This window comes from Leopardus geoffroyi, chromosome A2, assembly GCF_018350155.1.
Source record: "Leopardus geoffroyi isolate Oge1 chromosome A2, O.geoffroyi_Oge1_pat1.0, whole genome shotgun sequence".
In the NCBI taxonomy this organism is placed as follows: Eukaryota; Metazoa; Chordata; class Mammalia; order Carnivora; family Felidae; genus Leopardus; species Leopardus geoffroyi.
Genome location: NC_059331.1, coordinates 59,870,873 through 59,892,326, shown reverse-complemented (window position 1 = coordinate 59,892,326; position 21,454 = coordinate 59,870,873). Strand labels below are relative to the sequence as shown.

Here is a 21,454-nt window from a genome sequence, read left to right as displayed (position 1 = left end):
CACTCCCTGCCAAAGTGCTGGAGAGAAAGAGAAAGAGTGGAAACAGTCACAAGGGACTGAATAAGAATCTGTTTCCCAAAACCACTGACAGTGAGAAAGAAGAGGGTTTCAATACCATTAGGACTCTATAAATAGGGGAGTGCAGAGTCGGAAATTCTGGAGCTCAATACCCAGTGGTGTTCTGGTGAGGAAACAAGGTGAGTCCCCAGAAGCAGGCTGCGAGGTCCAAGGGGCCCATGGACCACATGGGGAAAAGCCCTTCCCCTGCATGGAGGTCATTTTGTAGGAGCCATATTGACTCTCCATAGGCAAAGGTCCCAGCAGACCCCGGAGAACAGCCACATTTGCTGATATTAGAACAAAGACACCAGAGTGTGGTAAAACCTGGCGCCAGCTGTGCATTGTGATTTACCATAATCTCCAAACCTTTGCTGCTGTGTGATCCCATGAACTTTTTCATGGGCAAGCCAGCACTCAGCCATTGCTCAGCAAGACCCTCCCCCAGAGTGTCAGACTGGGTCCAAGCTGCAGGGTTCCCAGAAATGATGGATTTGGAAACATAGCCTCATCTGAGATAAAATTTGGGAGGGAGGTGCTGCCTCACAGGTTGATGGCTTGAACATGGACATTGTAGAAGTGGGGCATGGACAGAAGCCTAAGACAAAAAGAGGGGTGCTTGATTGCAGGTCAGTGAGAGCAGAGTTCCTGTGCCAGAAACTAGAAAACTGGGTGACACCATTTTCACCTCTCCCACACAGGCTCATACACATGCTCACACACCAGAGCCATCCATCCCAGGAAGCTAAGCAGCACCATCTAGTGGAGAACAGAGTTGTAACACCAAGCCCTACCCAGCTGCACCCACCACACACACACCCTAGAGGACCACCACGTCTCTCCACCTGCTTAGTGTATAAACTATCACGTGCTTCATAGTTTCAGTTCTGGGGAAACTGGATGTAATTCCATTCAGCTTTCATTCTGTTTGCTGGTTCATCTATTCAGGGTTTTGTTTTTTTTTTTTTTGCTTTTGTTTAAATTGTTTTTTATTCCTTTTTTTCTCCTTTCTTTTCTTGTATAGAGAAAGAGAAAATTTTGTCTTTATTTTTCTTTTTTGAAAAAATTTTAATTCTTTTTGCTACTTTTTTTTGTAAATTTATTCTATTTTGCTTTCTTTATTTCATTTAATTCTATTTTATTGCAGATAATTTTTAAAGTTTTTAAACTTTTTATTACATTTTTTTTTCTTTCCCTTTCTTTTCTATCCTACCAAACTCCTTTCAACAATCAGACCAAACACACCTAGGATCTAACTCCCTTTTTTAAATTTTTTCTGTTGTTTTAATTTCTTAGTTTTTAATCTTTATTTTATAAATTATTTTTATTTATCCAAATGACAAAACAAAGGAATTCACCCCCCCCCCCAAAAAAAGAACAGGAAGAATTGACAGTCAGGGTTTTAAATCAACACAGATACAAGCAAGATGTCTGAAATAGAATTTAGAACCATCATAGCAAGAATACTAGCAGGGGTTGAAAAAAGCATAGAATCCCTTTCTGTGGAGATAAAAGAAGTAAAAATCTAGTCAGGATGAAATAAAAAATGCTATAGCTGAGATGCAATCTTTTTTTTTTTTTTAATTAAAATTTTTTTTTCAGGGGCGCCTGGGTGGCGCAGTCGGTTAAGCGTCCGACTTCAGCCAGGTCATGATCTCGCGGTCCGTGAGTTCGAGCCCCGCGTTGGGCTCTGGGCTGATGGCTCAGAGCCTGGAGCCTGTTTCCGATTCTGTGTCTCCCTCTCTCTCTGCCCCTTGCCCGTTCATGCTCTGTCTTTCTCTGTCCCAAAAATAAATAAACGTTGAAAAAAAAAATTAAAAAAAAAAATAAAAAAAATAAAAAAAAATTTTTTTTTCAATGTTTATTTTTTGCAGAGAGAGAGAGAGAGAGAGAGAGCCAGGGCAGGGGAGGGGCATAGAGAGAGGGAGACAGAGAATCCAAAGAACTGTGAGATCATGACCTGAGCCGAAGTTGGACGCTCAACCAACTGAGCCACCCAAGTGCCCCACAAGATACGATTTTGAATGGATGCCACAGCAGCAAGGTTGGACAAAGCAGAACAGTGAATCAGTGATATAGAAGACAAAATTATGGAGAATAATGAAACAGAAAAAAAGACGGAAACTAAGGGAAAGAGCGTGGTACAAGAATTAGAGAACTCATTTATTAAAAAGGAATAACACCTGAATCATAGGAGTCCCACTGAGGGACAGATTACAAAATACCTGACCAGTATTCCTAAATATTGTTAACATCATCGAAATCAAAGCAAGTCTGAGAAATTATCACAGTCTAGAGGAGACCTAATGACTAAATGTAATGCGGCGTCCCAATGGGGTACTGGGACAGTACACAGAGACATTACACAGAAAAATAAGGAAATCTGAATAAAGTAGATGAATTTTAATGATCAATAATGTAGCAATATTGGATCACTGATTGTGACAAATGTACCATACTAATGAAGGATGTTAATAATGAGGTGACTAGATATGGAGTATGTGGGAATGCTCTGTATTATCTTCACAAAGTTTTGGAAATCTAAAACTATTATAAAATAAAAAGTTTATGAAAAATAATAGTCCTCTACTACTTTGTGATGAGTAAATGGGACAATTCATAAATAATAGTTAAATGTAGTTTTATTACTTTTATTTATTATTATTATTATTATTATTATTATTTACTGGCTACTTAGCGTTTATTTTCCACTTGGTACAAGGCACACATGCTTACAGAATGTCAGGAAGGCTTGTGTGTGGCTTGGATAGTAAAGAGTGGGGTTCTCTCAACTTCCTTTTTGGTGTTTTGCTGTTTCGATATAAAAGATCCCAACTGCTTTTGCTTGCTGCAGCCTGCCTATCTGAAGGGAGGGAAGCAAAGGGGCTCTGATGAGCCATGTGCTTCCTGAAGCCTGGTGGCTGGTGGTGGCCACTCAGGACTGGAGCCCAGTGTAGGCATTGCCAAGCTGGCCACACAGCTGCTTCCTAATGGTTTCCAGAGCCAAGTCACACATCATTATGTTACTGGTAGCCTGAGGAGATTCTGAGAATTCTGGGGACTCCAACACTGTAGTCATGAATGGGAGAGTGGACTTCCTGAAAAAAAAGCTTGGCCACCTTGGTCAGCCTTGGGGAGACAGAGATGGTGAGGGATGGCTTCCCCAAGATACTCTGCACTTCCACAGGAGCTGTTACTGCAAATGGAACCCAGGCGGTGCATACCACCTTGATCACATCTGATCTTATATGATCTTGGAAGATAAGCAGGGTCAGGCCTGGTTAGTACTTGAATGAGAGACTAGTGTAATTTTAATTGTCTGTTTACTTTGTCTTCCCCAAAGCACTTACAGTCTTGGAATTATATCTGTTTTGTCCCCTACTAAAATCATAACTCCAGCACAATGCCTACTAAGTGCTCAATTTGTTGATGCCACTAATGAATACATGACCTCACATTGTGGTTCTCATTAACACAAATTCTGAGCCACAACCTCCATCCTCCACTTCCAGCAGGTATTTGAGTTTTCTGAGCTCCAAAGAGGACCTTACATTTGTTTTTGATATATTTCATCTGGTTGCAAGGGGACAAGAGTCCAGCTCCACAAAGGGCCTTTACACCCTGATTTTTCAGCCAGTGTGTTCCCATCCTCCCAGCTTTACTGCATTCCTAAGAGGTATCAGTTGGCTATACAGCACACATATGTAGCAGTGTTGAATAGCCTAGTGTAAAGGACAGAGCCAAGAACACACAAGTGAGCTTTGGGCAGATGCTGGTATCTCTCTATTATTGTATATGCTTTCGGTAGTATTATTCATTCTGTGGTGGATCTTTAATTCTTTTTTTTTTTTTTTTTTAGTTTTATGGTTTTATTAACACAAATATGATATGCACATAAACTGTCTATTCATTTTCTTCTCTGCGCAGTCTGGCATTGGGATTCGTGACTCTGATGGCCAGCTGGGCTGCTCTTTCCACAATGGCTTTACGGTTCTTGGAGGAGACATTGTGAGCAACCTCTGCACAGTAAGATTTGTTGCACATCAGCAGCACCTCAAGCTCCTTGACATTGTGGACTAGGAACTTCCGGAAGCCACTGGGCAGCATGTGCTTTGTTTTCTTGTTGCTCCCGTAACCAATGTTGGGCATCAAAATCTGGCCCTTGAATCTTCTGGGCACCCTATTGTCAATGCCTCTGGGTTTCCGCCAGTTGCGCTTAATTTTGACATATCGGTCTGACTGGTGCCGGATGAACTTCTTGGTCCTCTTTTTAACGATCTTGGGCTTCACCAGAGGTCTGAGGGCAGCCATGATGCCGAGTTACAGATGGCTGCCACCTCCGCAGGCAGCGCCGAGGAAGAGAGTGGAAGGTGGATCTTTAATTCTTAATTCTGCATTTTGGATGTAAGAAAGCAAAGGTATTTTTTTTTTTCATAAGCCTGTTGCAGTCCAGCTCTCACAGTGAGATGTGTGTTTTCCCTCTACTTCTCCAGAATCCCTTTTCATTCTCCTCTATCTTGTGTCCTAGCAGGCTAGATTTCGTGGACTATATTAAAGTCATTTATACTGTAAAGTCACTCACCTTTGGACCTCTGGTTTTATTTGGCCAATAGAAGATTTTGGTAGGAGACTGGAGGTTAAGAAGAAAGAGATTACAGTATTTATCCTCTTGCTTCCTCACTGCTGGCCCACAGGTTGGGAGGACTGTGTTTCTATTCCAATGGTCACAGCTCCTATCATGAAACCCTCTCTAAAGCTGCAAACTGCCAGGTTCCTTCTTCTTGCCTCTGTAGGCTCAGCCTCCCAACTCTTTTGAGTCTCAAGGTGCCATGACATTCTTTATTGGTCCTCTCTGTCCCAACCCTTGTATATAGACCCCTCATTAAACTCTCTTAAGTTGTCCATCTATATTGTGCCATCTGTGTCCTGTGGGACCTTGGCTAACACACTGGGTCTCTGACATCTCCTAAGCTGCCTGCCTAGAGACACTGCTCAAAGAAGAAATGAGGAAGAGCTTAAGTTTGTTGCTTCTGATTTTTTGTTGTGTTGTTATTGTCTTTTCTGTTGTTGTTATTGCTTCTGTTCTATGCTCTATTTAAGAAGCATGACAAAGAGTCCCACAAGCTCCTTGGTCCAGAAATTGAATAAAATACTTTGTCTCCTTTTCATTCTTCTCTTTCTTTTCCTCTTTCTCTTCTCTGTCCTCTTTCCTCTCTTTCTCCTCCTCCTCTGCCTCATCCTGTCCCTTCTTCTTATTTTTGAATTAGGATATTTCCCAGTATTCCATCCCAGAATCACAGACCAAACTCAGATAGTTCAGGAGAATAAGGTCATTAGTTGAGCATTAGGAGAATTAGGCTAATTAGGCTCATTAGTTGGGTTTCTATCCCCAACAAGAGGATCTGTGTGTGGATGGAAAAGTTGGAAGCAGAATCAAAGGTAAAGAATCAGAGTTCTTAATGCTCTTGAAGTAACATCAAGAAAATGACAGAATAGAAAGACCCAGATCCTTCTTCCTCCCAAAGAAACACTAACTCAGTAATACGTGAGCCAATCCCCTTTGTGAGAAACCCAGAGAAAACCAGTTAAAAGGCTCCTATACCTCTGACAAGTGTAAAACCAGCTGCATTGAAGCCATTAGGAAATTTGTGGCACCCTCTTGCCATACTGTCTGTCCCCTGGTACAGCACTATGTGATTGGGAGGAAATTCCAAGCTCCCAGCTTCTTACTGGGGAGGGAAAGACAAGCATGGACCACATGTCCAATGTTCTGATCTTTCAGGAGAGCTGCTCAAGGGTCTGGTTTCTGTCTTACCAGTCTCAGAGTACTGATGGGACCTGGCATATTCCAGATGCCTGGCAACCATTGGAAAACAAAACATCTGGGCGATGTGCTGCTGCTCCAGAGGATCCATGGTACAGGAGCCAAAGGCTAACACAGCTCAGCAGCCTCTCCTCCCTCAAGGGGGATGAGAAGAGTGGAATGTGGAATACACATCCAGTATTCCAACTTTGGGGGGTTACTCAATGGGTTGGTCTCTGTCTAGTCTGACTTAGGGTAGTGACAGGACCCAAAATACTCTAGATGTCTGAAGTCTGTTAGGAACAAAAAAAGAGCTGGGCATCATTCTACTTCATAGAACTTGTGATACAACAGACAGACACCAGAGGGAGCAAAAGATTATGAGCTCCTGAACAAATAAACCAAGAAACACCCAGCAAGTTCCTCAAATTAGAAATTTACATATACAAGTCCAAAGAAGACACATCCACAGAAAATGTTTGAGAGGCCTCCAGGATCTCTTGCCGGGCTTATGGGTAAAGATCTTTCCCTGTACAAAGTCAGTCTGTAAAGACTTGGAGGGGTGGTTATTTTTTCAAATGCACAAATACAAACCCAAAGTTACAAGAAACATGAAGAAATCACCCCATCAAAGGAATAAAATAAAACTCCATAAATTGGCCCTGAAGAAACAGATGTATGAATTACCTGACAATGAATTCACAATAACCATCATAAAGATGCTCAACAAACTCAGGAAGATGATATATGAATAAAATGAGAATTCTGCAAGGAGATAGAAAATACAAAAAAAGAACCAAGCAGAAATTTGGGGGCTGAAGAATGCAATGACTAAAGTGAACAATTCACCAGAAGCGTTCAACAAAAGACTCCATCAAGCAGAAGAAAGAATCTGTGAACTTGTAGACAGGTCATCTGAAATGATCAGGCCTGTGAAGCAAAAAGAAAAATTATAAAAAGGGAGAAGAAAGACTAAAAGGCTTATGGGAGACCATCAATGGACCAATATATACATTATGAGAATTTCAGAAGAAGAAAGAGAAAAAGGGAAGAAAGGTTATTTTTAAAAAAATAATGGCCAGTGATGCCTGGGTGGCTCTGTCGGTTGAGTGTCCAAATTCAGCTCAGGTCATGATCTCGTTGTTGACGAGTTCAAGCCCCACATCTGACTCTGTGCTGACAGCTCAGAGCCTGGAGCCTGCTTTAGATTCTGTGTCTTTCTCTCTCTCTATCTCTCCCCTGTTCATGCTTTGTCTCCCTCTGTCTAAATAAACATTTAAAAAATAATAATAATGGCCAGAAATGTCCCAAATCTAGGGAAAGATTCAGACATATTTAAATCCAAATAATTTCCAAATAAGATGAACTAAATGGACTACCAATAATAGCCAAAGTATGGAGAGAGCCCAAATGTCCATCAATGGATGAATGGATAAAGAAGATGTGGTATATATATACAATGGAGTATTACTTGGCAATCAAAAAGAATGAAATCTTAACCATTTGCAACTACATGGAGGGAAGTAGAGGATATTATGATAAGGAAATTAGTCAGAGAAAAACAAATATATGACTTCCCTCATATGGGGGCTTTAAGATACAAAACAGATGAACATAAGGGAAGGGAAACAAAAATGATATAAAAACAGGAAGGGGGACAAAACATAAGAGACTCTTAAATATGGAGAACAGAGGGTTACTGGAGGAGTTGTGAGAGGAGGGATGGGCTAAATGGGTAAGGGGCATTAAGGATTCTATTCCTGAAATCACTTTTGCACTATATGCCAACTAACTTGGTTGTACATTCTAAAAATAAATTAAAAAAAAAAAGATGAACTAAATGAAGTCCACACAAAGCATTATAATCAAATTGTCAAAAGTCAAATCCAAAGAGAAAATTTGGAAAGCAGAAATAAAAAAACAATTTGTTACATACAAGGGGACCTCCATAACAGTCTCAGTAGATTTCTAGCAAGAACATTGCAGGACAGCAAGGAGTATTTCTTTCAAAGTACTAAAAGAAAAAGAAACTGCCAACCAAGAATACTAAATCCACAAAAACTGTCCTTTAAACATTAAGAAGAGACATTTCCCTAAAAAACAAAAGTTAAGGAAGTGCATCACCAAGATACCTTCGTTACAAGAAATGCTAAAGGGAGTCCTTCCAGGTTAAGTTAAAAGATGCTAAAGAACAACATGAAAGCATATGGAGATATAAAGCTCACTGGTAAAGGTAAGTATATGGACAAATACAGAACACTGTAATACTGTAACAATACATAAACAACTTTAAATTCTGGAACAGAAATTAAAGGACAAAATAATTTTTTAAAACTATATGTTAATGGACACAATATAAAAAGATGTAAGTTATAATATCAATAACGAAGTGTGAGGGGGAGAGGTAAAATAGTGGAATTTTTGTACAAAATTAAACTTAAGTTGTTATTAGCTTAAAATAGAATGTTTTATATAAACCCCATGGTAACCAAAGAAAATACTTATGGAAGATACACAAAAGAAAATGAGAAAAATCAAAGCATTTCGCTACAAAAAAAAAAAATCAATAAAAGGACAAGAGAGACAAAAGAGCTACAAGACATAAATCAATTCTTAAAAATGGTAATAGTAGGAGCGCCTGGGTGGCTCAGTCAGTTAAGTGTCCGACTTCAGCTCAGATCATGATCTCACAGCTTGTGGGTTCAAGCCCCACATTGGGCTATGTGCTGACAGCTCAGAGCCTGGAGCTGCTTCAGATTCTGTGTCTTCCTCTGCCTCTTTGCCCCTCCCCCACTCACGCTCTGTCTCTCTTTCTCAAAAATAAAGAAACATTAAAAAAATTAATGAAAATGGTAATAGTAGTCCTTCCCTATCAATAATTACCTCCCTCAAGTGAAAATGGATTAAACTTCCTAATCAAAAGATAGAGTGGCTGAATGGATTTTAAAAAAAGATGAAACAAGATACAACAATATGCTGTCTAGAAGAGACTCACTTCATGTTCAAGGACACACATAGGCTGAAAGTGAAAGAATGGAAAAAAGGTAGTCTGTGAAAATGGTAACTAAAGGAGAGCAAAGGTGGCTATACTTGTATTTTTTTTTTAATTTTTTTTTCAACGTTTATTTATTTTTGGGACAGAGAGAGACAGAGCATGAACGGGGGAGGGGCAGAGAGAGAGGGAGACACAGAATCGGAAACAGGCTCCAGGCTCTGAGCCATCAGCCCAGAGCTTGACGCGGGGCTCAAACTCACGGACCGCGAGATCGTGACCTGGCTGAAGTCGGACGCTTAACCGACTGCGCCACCCAGGTGCCCCTATACTTGTATTAACAGAATCGATTTTAAGGCACAAACTATCACAAGAGAAAAGGAGGGACATTATATAATGATAGAAGGCCCAATTCACCAGGAAGATATAATAATTATAAATATATATGAATTCAACATCAGACCACTTAAATTTATAAAGCAAATATTAACAAAACAGAAGAAATAGAATCACAAGACATCGAGGGAAGATGGCAGTGTAGGAGGACGCTGGGCTCACCACACATCCTGCTGATCACTTAGATTCCACCTACACCTGCCTAAATAACCCAGAAAACCATCAGAAGACTAGCAGAATGGAGTCTCCAGAGACAAGCACAGACGAGAGGCCACAGAAGAGGGTAGGAAGGGCGGCGAGGCAGTGCGCGCTACACGGACTGGTGGGAGGGAGCCGGGGCAGAGGGGTGGCCCACGGGCCAAGCAGAGCCCCCGAGTCTGGCTGGCAAAAGCAGAGGGGTCGGACGGAGTGTGTTCAGACAGCAACCGGGACTAGACATCTGGAAGGTTATAAGCTAACAGCTCTTCTCAGAGAATGGGAGGGCTGGAGGACAACAGGAGGGAGATTTGTTGAGCCCTGGAGGACAGAGCTCAGCTTGGCGGGGAACAAAGGTGCTCACCAGCACCATCTCCCTTGCCCATCCCTCAGCCAAAATCCCAAAGGGAACGAGTTCCTGCCAGGGAACTTGCTTGCACCATGCCCCCAACGCTGTGCTTCTGCGGATCCACCCCTCCAGAGGCGGGTCTGACTCCCTCCCGCTGCCACAGGGCCCCTCTGGAAGCGGATCATGGAAGAAGAAGCGAGCTGAGCCTGCCCCACCCGCCCCCGTGCACCATGCTGATCCACCCCAGCTAATAGGCCAGATCCCCACCCCACAAGTCTGGCAGTGTGCAAGTAGCTCAGATGGGCCATGCCACCCCACAGTGAATCCCGCCTCTAAGAGAGGGGAAGAGAAGGCACACACCAGTCTGACTATGGCCCCAGCGGTGGGCTGGGAGCAGACATCAGGTCTGACTGCGGCCCCGCCCACCAATGCAAGTTATTCAGGACAGCACAGGGGAAGTGCCCCGAAGGTCCTCACCATTCCAGGGACTATCCAAAATGATGAAACGGAAGAATTCCCCTCAAATCGCCCAGGAAATAACAACAGCTAACGAACTGATCAAAAACGATTTAAACAATATAACAGAAAGTGAATTTAGAATAATAGTCATAAAATTAATCGCTGGGCTTGAAAACAGTATAAAGGACAGCAGAGAATCTATTGCTACAGAGATCAGGGGACTAAGGAACAGCCAGGAGGAGCTAAAAAATGCTATCAATGAGCTACAAAATAAAATGGAGACAACCACAGCTCGATTTAAGAGGCAGAGGAGAGAATACGTGAACTAGAAGATAAAATTATGGAAAAAGAAGAAGCTAAGAAAAAGAGAGATATAAAAATCCAGGAGTATGAGGGGAAAATTAGAGAACTAAGTGATGCACTAAAGAGAAATAATATACTCATAATTGGTATTCCAGAGGAGGAAGAGAGAAAGGAAGGTGCTGAAGGTGTACTTGAAGAAATAATAGCTGAGAACTTCCCTGATCTGGGGAAGGAAACAGGCATTGAAATCCAAGAGGCACAGAGAACTCGTTCAGACATAACTTGAATTGATCTGCACGACATATCATAGTGAAACTGGCAAAATACAAGGATAAAGAGAAAATTCTGAAAGCAGCGAGGGATAAACGTGCTCTAACATATAAAGGGAGACCTATAAGACTCGTGACTGATCTCTCTACTGAAACTTGGCAGGCCAGAAAAGAATGGCAGGAGATCTTCAATGTGATGAACAGAAAAAATATGCAGCCGAGAATCCTTTATCCAGCAAGTCTGTCATTTAGAATAGAAGGAGAGATAAAGGTCTTCCCAAACAAACAAAAACTGAAGGAATTCGTCACCACTAAACCAGCCCTACAAGAGATCCTAAGGGGGATCCTGTGAGACAAAGTACCAGAGACATCGCTACAAGCATGAAACCTACGGACATCACAATGACTCTAAACCCATATCTTTCTATAATAACACTGAATGTAAATGGACTAAATGCGCCAACCAAAAGACATAGGGTATCAGAATGGGTAAAAAAACAAGACCCATCTATTTGCTGTCTACAAGAGACTCATTTTACACCTGAGGACACCTTCAGATTGAGAGTGAGAGGATGGAGAACTATTTATCATGCCACTGGAAGTCAAAAGAAACCTGGAGTAGCCATACTTATATCAGACAAACTAGACTTTAAATTAAAGGCTGTAACAAGAGATGAAGAATGGCATAATATAATAATCATGGGGTCTATCCATCAGGAAGAGCTAACAATTATAAATGTCTATGCGCCGAATACGGGAGCCCCCAAATATATAAAACAATTACTCATAACCATAAGCAACCTTATTGATAAGAATGTGGTAATTGCAGGGGAATTTAACACTCCACTTACAGAAATGGATAGATCATCTAGACACACGGTCAATAAAGAAACAAGGGCCCTGAATGAGACATTGGATCAGATGGACTTGACAGATATATTTAGAACTCTGCATCCCAAAGCAACAGAATATACATTCTTCTCGAGTGCACATGGAACATTCTCTGAGATAGATCATATACTGGGTCACCAAACAGCCCTTCATAAGTATACAAGAATTGAAATCATACCATGCATACTTTCAGACCACAATGCTATGGAGCTTGAAATCAACCACAGAAAAGTCTTGAAAACCTCCAAAAGCATGGAGGTTAAAGAACGCCCTACTAAAGAATGAGTGGGTCAACCAGGCAATTAGAGAAGAAATTTAAAAATATATGGAAACAAACGAAAATGAAAAGACAACAATCCAACCGCTTTGGGATGCAGCAAAGGCAGTCCTGAGAGGAAAATACATTGCAATCCAGGCCTATCTCAAGAAACAAGAAAAATCCCAAATACAAAATCTAACAGCACACCTAAAGGAAATAGAAGCAGAACAGCAAAGATAGCCTAAACCCAGCAGAAGAAGAGAAATAATAAAGATCAGAGCAGAAATAAACAATATAGGATCTAAAAAAACTGTAGAGCAGATCAACGAAACCAAGAGTTGGTCTTTTGAAAACATAAACAAAATTGATAAATCTCTAGCCAGGCTTCTCAAAAGAAAAGGGAGAAGACCCAAATAGATAAAATCATGAATGAAAATGGAATTATGGCAAGTAATCCCTCAGAGATACAAGCAATGATCAGGGAATACTATGAAAAATTATATGCCAACAAACTGGACAACCTGGAAGAAATGGACAAATTCCTAAACACCCACACGCTTCCAAAACTCAATCAGGAGGAAATAGAAAGCTTGAACAGACCCATAACCAGCAAAGAAATTGAATCAGTCATCAAAAATCTCCCAACAAATAAGAGTCCAGGACCAGATGGCTTTCCAGGGGAGTTCTACCAGACGTTTAAAGCAGAGATAATACCTATCCTTCTCAAGCTATTCCAAAAAATAGAAAGGGAAGGAAAACTTCCAGATTCATTCTATGAAGCCAGTATTACTTTGATTCCTAAACCAGACAGAGACCCAGTAAAAAAGGGAACTACAGGCCAATATCCTTGATGAATATGGATGCAAAAATTCTCAATAAGATACTAGCAAATCGAATTCAACGGCATATAAAAAGAATTATTCACCATGATCAAGTGGGATTCATTCCTGGGCTGCAGGGCTGGTTCAACATTCGCAAATCAATCAATGTGACACACCACGTTAATAAAAGAAAAGAGAAGAACCATATGATCCTGTCAATCGATGCAGAAAAGGCCCTTGACAAAATTCAGCAACGTTTCTTGATAAAAACCCTCGAGAGTTCAAAAAAGAAAGAAAAAAAGAATGAATGGTCAACCAGGAATTTAGAGAAGAAATTAAAAACTATACTGAAACAAATGAAAATGAAAAGACAACAATCCAAACGCTTTGGGATGCAGCGAAGGCAGTCTGGAGAGGAAAATACATTGCAATCAAGGCCTATCTCAACAAACAAGAAAAATCCCAAATACAAAATCTAACAGCACACCTAAAGGAACTAGAAGCAGAACAGCAAAGACACCCCAAAACCAGCAGAATAAGAGAAATAATAAAGATCAGAACAGAAATAAACAACAGAGAATCTAAAAAAGCTGTAGAGCAGATCAATGAAACCAAGAGTCGGGCTTTTGAAAAAATAAACAAAATTGATAAACCTCTAGCCAGGCTTCTCAAAAAGAAAAGGGAGAAGACCCAAATAGATAAAGTCATGAAGGAAAATGGAATTATTACAACCAACCCCTCAGAAATACAAGCAATTATCAGGGAATACTATGAAAAATTATATGCCAACAAACTGGAAACCTGGAAGAAATGGACAAATTCCTAAGCACCCACACACTTCCAAAACTCAAACAGGAAGAAACAGAATATTTGAACAGACCCATAACCAGTGAAGAAATTGAATCAGTTATCACAAATCTCTCAATAAATAAGAGTCTAAGACCAGATGGCTTCTCTGGGGGATTCTGCCAGACATTTAAAGCAGAAATAATACCTATCCTTCTCAAGCTGTTCCCAAAAATAGAAAGGGAAAGAAAACTTCCAGACTTATTCTATGAAGACAGCATTACTTTGATTCCCAAACCAGACAAAGACCCAGCAAAAAAAGAGAACTACAGGTCAATATCCCTGATGAATATGGATGCAAAAATTCTCAACAAAATACTAGCAAATCGAATTCAACAGTGTAAAAAAAGAATTATTCACCATGATCAAGTGGGATTCATTCCTGGGCTGCAGGGCTGGTTCAATATTTGCAAATCAATCAATGTGATACATCACATTAATAAAAGAAAAGATAACAACCTGTCAATCCTGTCAATCGATGCACAAAAAAGCATTTGACAAAATTCAGCATCCTTTCTTAATAAAGACCCTCGAGAAAGTTGGGTTAGAAGGAACATATTTAAACATCATAAAAGCCATTTATGAAAAGCCCACAGCTAATATCATCCTCAATGGGGAAAAACTGAGAGCTTTTCCCCTGAGATCAGGAACACGACAGGGATGTCCACTCTCACCGCTGTTGTTTAACATAGTGTTGGAAGTTCTAGCATCAGCAATCAGACAACAAAAGGAAATCAAAGGCATCAAAATTGTCATGGATGAACTCAAGCTTACACTTTTTGCAGATGACATGATATTATACATGGAAAACCCGATAGACTCCACCAAGAGTCTGCTAGAACTGATACGTGAATTCAGCAAAGTCGCAGAACACAAAATTAATGTACAGAAATCAGTTGCATTCTTATACACTAACAATGAAGCAACAGAAAGAGAATAAAAGAAACTTATCCCATTCACAACTGCACCAGGAATCACAAAATACCTAGGAATAAACCTAACTAAAGATGTAAAAGATCTGTATGCTGAAAACTATAGAAAGCTTATGAAGGAAATTGAAGAAGATACAAAGAAATGGAAAAACCTTCTGCGCTCATGGATTGGAAGAATACATTGTTAAAATGTCAATGCTACCCAAAGCAATCTACACATTCAATGCAATCCCAATCAAAATTGCACCAGCATTCTTCTCAAACCTAGAACAAGCCATCCTAAAAATTGTATAGAACCACAAAAGGCCCCGAATAGCCAAAGTAATATTGAAGAAGAGGACCAAAGTGGGAAGCATCACAATCCCAGACTTTAGCCTCTACTACAAAGCTGCAATCATCAAGACAGCATGGTATTGGCACAAAAACAGACACATAGACCAATGGAACAGAAGACAGACTCCAGAATTGGACCCACAAAAGTATGGCCAACTAATCTTTGACAAAGCAGGAAAGAATATCCAAGGGAAAAAAACACAGTCTCTTTAACAAGTGGTGCTGGGAGAACTGGACAGCCACATGCAGAAGAATGAAACTAGACTACTGTCTTACACCATTCACAAAAATAAACTCAAAATGGATGAAGGAGCTGAATGTGAGACAGGAAACCATCAAAACCCTAGAGGAGAAAGCAGGAAAAAACCTCTCTGACCTCAGCTGCGGCAATTTCTTACTCAACACATCTCCAAAGGCAAGGGAATTAAAAGCAAAAGTGAACTATTGGGACCTCATGAAGATAAAATGCTTCTACACTGCAAAGGAAACAATCAACAAGACTAAAAGCCAACCAAGAAATGGGAAAAGATATTTGCAAATGACATATCGGACAAAGAGCTAGTATCCAAAATCTATAAAGAGCTCACCAAACTCCACACCTGAAAAACAAATAATCCAGTGAAGAAATGGGCAGAGGACATGAATAGTCACTTCTCTAAAGAAGACATCCAGATGGCCAACAGGCACATGAAAAGATGCTCAACGTCACTCCTCATCAGGGAAATACAAATCAAAACCACACTGAGATACCACATCACCCCAATCAGAGTGGTTAAAATGAACAAATCAGGAGACTATAGATGCTGGAGAGGATGTGGAGAAACGGGAACCCTCTTGCACTGTTGGTGAGATTGCAAACTGATGCAGCCACTCTGGAAAGCAGTGTGGAGGTTCCTTAAAAAATTAAAAATAGATCTACCCTATGACCCAGCAATAGCACTGCTAGGAATTTACCCAAGGGATACAGGAGTGCTGATGCATAGGGGCACTTGTACCCCAATGTTTACAGCAGCACTTTCAACAATAGTCAAATTATGGAAAGAGCCTAAATGTCCACCAACTGACGAATGGATAAAGAAAATGTGGTTTATATATACACAATGGAATACTACTTGGCAACGAGAAAGAATGAAATATGGCCTTTTGTAGCAACGTGGATGGAACTGGAGAGTGTTATGCTAAGTGAAGTAAGTCATACAGAGAAAGATACCATATGTTTTCACTCCTATGTGGATCCTGAGAAACTTAACAGAAGACCATGGGGGAGGGGAAGGGGAAAAAGTTATAGAGAGGGAAGGAGGCAAACCATCAGAGACTCTTAAGAACTTAGAATAAACTGAGGGTTTTGGGGGGTGGAAAGGAAGTGAAAGGGGTTGATGAGCACTGAGGAGGGCACCTTTGGGATGAGCACTGGGTGTTGTATGGAAACCAATGTGACAATAAATTTCATACTTAAAAAAAAACGACTCGTTGGCTGATTATCAGTCTGTCTCCTCCCTCAGCTCTTATCAAAAAAAATTGTGGGGTGCCTAGGTGGCTCAGTCCGTTAAGCGTCCGAGTTTGGTTCAGGTCATGAACTCACTGCTGGTGAGTTTGAGCCCCACATCGGATTCTGTGCTGACAGCTCACAGTCTGGAGCCTGATTTGGATTCTGTGTCTGTCTCTCTTCCCCTCCCCTGCCCAAGCTCTGTCTCTGTCTCAATCTCTTTCAAATATAAATAAGCATTTAAAATTTTTTTTTAATTTGTTAAGAATGTAAAATTCATATGTTTTTTATCATAATAAAAACAAAAGGATATATGGTCTGAAGTATTCTCAAAACAAAAAGTCAGCTTTATCTTCATCCTCCATCAACCTCAGCTCAGAAGCTCTAGACAGCCCTGGGTTGTCCTCAGGACATCATTTTCTCAGATGTCTGATTCTTCTTCTGAGCATAATAAAAACCGTTGATTTTATAATTCATACTCACCACCCACACAAGTCAGAGTGAGGTATAAGACATCTGTAGTGCCCAAGGTTTCCAAGCACAGAGGCTCAATTCAGCTTTTATATGTGTGGTAGGTTGAAAAACTGTCCACAAGACTCCCCACCCCCCTTCTGTAGTCCCAGCCTTGAGATGTGACTGCAGCACTTGCCATTGGGAGATGGTGTCCATTTCCTTAATAGGGTCAACTCCATGACTTGATTTGGCCGATACATGTAGTGGATATGATGTGCTCACTTGAACCTTCTGCTTCCTAGGCCCCTACCATGACCATATGAACAAACCTGCACTGGACCTCTGATGGCACTGGCCATCCTGGACCAGCCAGCCCTCCAGCTGACCTGGTAACTGACTGAAAATACGTGAGTCCAGCCGACATCAGTCTGGCCCAAATCAACTGAGCCCAGCCCAAACTGTTGACCCACAGAACCACGACCCTAAAAAGTAGTGGTGTTTTAAGCCACTATGTTTTGGGAAGCTTTGATACACTGCAAAAACTAACAGGTAAAATATGTACCCCCAATTCTCATTATCTCATAGTTGCTCTTCTGAATCAAACCCTCCCCAAAACCTTCCCTAGGTGGATGGCATGCAACTCCTTCTCAAATACTATTTACATGATGTTTTTTAAAAACAATTTTAAAATAAAGGAGAGGCCTGTTGTCAGGATGACTGGGCGTTACTCAATTCAGCCTTGGGTGGACTTTTCAATTGGGTCAGACAGCAGCTGCATTCTTGGCTCACCCCAGAGTGCAGAAGTTAGTCTCCTCCCTGTTTTTTCCCCAAAGGTCTTGGAAACATGTAAGTCTTCCCTTGTGTTCAGGGGGACTAGAGTTCACACATCCTTTTTCATCCTGGGTCCCTTTCCCTTATCAGTGCCTCCTCTGATCAGCACTGCTCACTCTACAGCCCTACCGAGGGAACCAAAATGCAGAGGGCTGTTGAGTATTTCTCTGACATTCTCCTGCACACCTTATCAATATCACAGCTTTGCTTAATTTCCCATGTGAATTTTTCTCTACTTGAGTGAGCTCCACAGAGTTTCCTTTTCACCTTCTTCAAGTACAAGAATCCTCTCCCCACATGTGGTATACATCTCTGCTTCTGCCTTCACAGCACCCACTTCTCCTGCCTCTACCAATAGCACTGACATTTTCCAAGGAAACAACTTTCTCCTCCCTTTCCAGAGATGTGGGTTGAATGTAGTCCTTTCAACCCTTGACGCCAGAGGTAGGCACATGACCCAGCTTTGGCCAATCAGAGCATGCCTGCTCCTGGCCAGCGATTGGTTCTTATTGGGGCACATGATCCACCAGCTCCTATCAAATTCAAGTCTAGGACTTATGTGGAGACTGCCATGAGAACAACCACCTTTTCACTGGGAATGCTGATAACACAAGAAATTAGAACAGAACTACTGTGCAGGCAATGTGTCACTATGAGGAGAAATCCTCCCCCGAAATGAAGCAACAGACAATGACAATGTTAACGATATAATTTGAGTGTTTGGAGTAACCAGCCCTGCCTAAAGAAAGCTACCATGGAACGTTTGACTTGGTTGTTCTTTTTTGTTTAAACCAGACTGAACTAAGTTACCGTTGCTTGCAAACAAAGATGTTCTACCATATCCACATTCATCCCTTTATACAAATAAGAACTTACTGCTGTTAAATGGAAAGCAGGACAATACATATGAGGTTGAAGAATGGGTAACCTACTCTGTGGTGATCTCTAGCTGCCCATTTTCTTTCCCTACACACCTTGGCTTTCACTGGAGGGAGTTGGGGCTTGTAGCAGTTTTAAAACAGAGTCACACAGTCTTTGATCCTCCTCCCACTGAGGCCTGGGTCTCAGTGCCCAGCCCTTGCCCTCAAATCTGGTCAGGCCTGTGACTGCTGAAAACAATCAGGTCAGTGGCATTGATGTCATGTGTCCCCCAGGCTGGGTCCACATCTACCTTGTTTCCTGGCATCAGCACTCTCAGAGCCACAAGCCACCACTTACAAGTCCAAATCCCAGCCACTTTGGGGCCTCAACACATAGGTACCTGGTTGGCAGTAACACCTCAGCAGTCACCAGCCCTCCAGGCCCATGCACCAGGCATGACAGAGAGAGACTAGCTTGGAGAAAGATATCCCTGCCTGTCTCTTCCAGCTGCTACCAGCCCACTCACCCACTGCCATTCAAGATGATCCCCTGAGGCCTGCACATGCAGGTCTTTTATGAATCCCTGACCTGAATGATCCAACGCATAAGAAATGATGGTTGTTTCCTGCTCCTGAGTCTTGGCATTGCTTGTGACACGGCCATTGACACCTGGGGCCAGACCTCTCCAATCCCAGCCTTACCTCACAACATCCACTGATGCAGCCCCTGACTTGAAGAAATCAGTGGAGTCTTCCACCTCTAGGACACTGGGGAGAATCCGTTTCCAGGCACTCTGAAAAACAGGCATGGTGAGAACAGGGCTCCCTGGGGAACCAGGGGCATGTGTCTTCTGGATGAGAGCAGCCCCTGCTGTGGGCTTGCCCCACCTGCTGCCAGGCTGGGCTCTGTCCACTCCATGGTGCTGCTGCTCCCAGGCTCCTGGGGTGACTGTGTCCTTGGGGAAGTAGGAGCCCAGGGAGTTCAGCTGTCCTCAGCTCCTTTGGGATCCCTACACCATTTCAGTGCAGCAGGAAGAGTATACATGCAGAGCTCAGGGCTTGGCTGTGCACCAGCTGCTCCCCAGCCCCCTTCACACCCAGCCTCACCTTGGTGCTCTCATCTGGGTGAGGTTCCCAGAGTGATCCTGGTGTTTGGGTGTGTTGCAGTGTAGAAAGGAAAGAAAAGTGGGTGGGAGTTCTGAGGGTGAAAACAAGGTACTTTGATGGGGTTCAGGAGGCCTGGGTCTTTTTCTCACAGACAGGCTAGCTGGTTCTGTGCCCATCTGTCCCACGGCCTGCAAAAGTCAGCAGTGCCCACCAGCCAGCCTTGTGGGTGAGTGTGGAAAGGCCAGTGCGAGTGGGCAACACCATCCAGAATTCTAAGAAGGTTGTCCAGTGGATCAGGATGGGACAATTGTTCTCTGGGTGAGCTCCCAGTCAGGCCTATGAGGACAGGAGCATCAAGATGCCTCACACTCTGCCTGAGCTTCAGACAGTGTTTGGCTGGTCACTGGGCCACATGGAAGTGGTCAGGCCCAATTAGGACCTGGCCCAACCTCTCCCTGGCTCCTTCTTTTGTTCTTTGAAAGGTGTCATGGTTTTGCTCTTCCCATCCTCATTGTGACCATCAGCAGCCATGCTAAGCCATTCCCTGTCTCCACTTGACTACTGCCTGTCTTCCACACCTCTGCCTGGGCCCTTGCCTACCAGTGAGGTCCTTCTCTGGACCTCCAGCTCATGTTTAAATCCTAAGCATCCTCCAGGACCAATTGCCATGGCCCCTCTTCCCTGAACCCTTCACTGACTGCTCTGCCTGCTCTTCAGACTCAGGTGGCCTGGGGCCACAGGTCACCTGCTGGTATGTGGACACCAGCATGACACCTATGGGATGCACCAGCCCTCATCAGATGTGTGTGGAACCTCTGAAAGGCAGTGGACCCTAAACCCACACGGCCTGTTCACACCCTAGCTTGGCTCCTGACAAGCCATGGAGATGCAGAGAGTCTCTCAGTGCCTCTGTTTCCTCATCTGTGAAAGGATCTGATAATGGCTGTGGGGGATTCCTCACACGAGGCAGGCAGAGTACCTGATGTACAGAAAGACCACAACAATGCAAATTTTGTTCCGTTGCTAGGCTCTCTCCACCAACACCAGAGGCCCACACTGGCCTCTCCTCCCCAGCCATTTCTGCTCCACCCCAGTCACCTCCAGACCATGCATTCTGAAAGAGCCAGTCCAGCTAGGACCAACAGGTGTAATAATAATGATGCCAAGGATGACCAAGAGGCCATGTGGCATAGCATGATAGTGGTGGAGGCCAGGAATTCAGGCCTACCAGCTGGGCTCCATGCCTAGGCCTGCGCTCATCTCTTGTGACCCCACCTTGGGCCTCAGGCTCCTCTGCTGGGAGCTGAAAGTAATAGAAACACCTACTTCATAGTTGTTATAGTAATTAAACACACTACTGTTCCTGAAGTGATTGGAACACTGCTGCACAGTGTACACACTCTGCAAGCACGTGCTTCTTTTGATGACCCTTAGGCTCCCTGCCCATGTTTACTGAGGTCCTTATAGGTGCTGTTAAACTGCCCATTTCCATGTGTGTTCTCTCCTCTACCACTCACAACACCCATGGATATGCAGTTTATTCAAGTGCACAGATGAAGGACACAGTCACAACAGCTTTTGACTCAGGCCTAGCTCTACACACACACAACCTTACCTCACCCCAAGGGCCACTCAGCTGTAAGCCCCAGAAGGCTAGTTTGTCCAGCTGGCCCTGTAACTCCAGGGCAAGTACAGGGCTGGGGCCAGAGCAGCTCCTCCAAAATATTTTTGAATGAACAGGCTTCTCTCTCTCTCTCTCTCTCTCTCTCTCTCTCTCTCTGTCTCTGTCTCTCTGTCTCTGTCTCTCTTTAC

At 42.7% G+C, this 21,454-nt stretch overlaps 2 protein-coding genes across 5 annotated transcripts in view; both read right to left on the bottom strand.

The window, feature by feature from the left end:
- ALDH1L1 (aldehyde dehydrogenase 1 family member L1) overlaps nucleotides 1–21,454 on the bottom strand; it is a 143,890-nt gene that overhangs the window by 63,686 nt on the left and 58,750 nt on the right. For all 4 annotated transcript variants that reach the window (XM_045494060.1, XM_045494063.1, XM_045494061.1 and 1 more), the window contains exon 9: nucleotides 19,238–19,329. In XM_045494060.1, the coding sequence (XP_045350016.1) occupies nucleotides 19,238–19,329 (92 nt within the window). The remainder of the gene's footprint in view (nucleotides 1–19,237; nucleotides 19,330–21,454) is intronic.
- Nucleotides 3,946–4,426, bottom strand: LOC123606112 (60S ribosomal protein L32-like). Its single transcript, XM_045494064.1, has one exon. It carries the CDS (start codon nucleotides 4,366–4,368, stop codon nucleotides 3,961–3,963), a length of 408 nt encoding a protein of 135 aa, XP_045350020.1. The 5' UTR covers nucleotides 4,369–4,426; the 3' UTR covers nucleotides 3,946–3,960.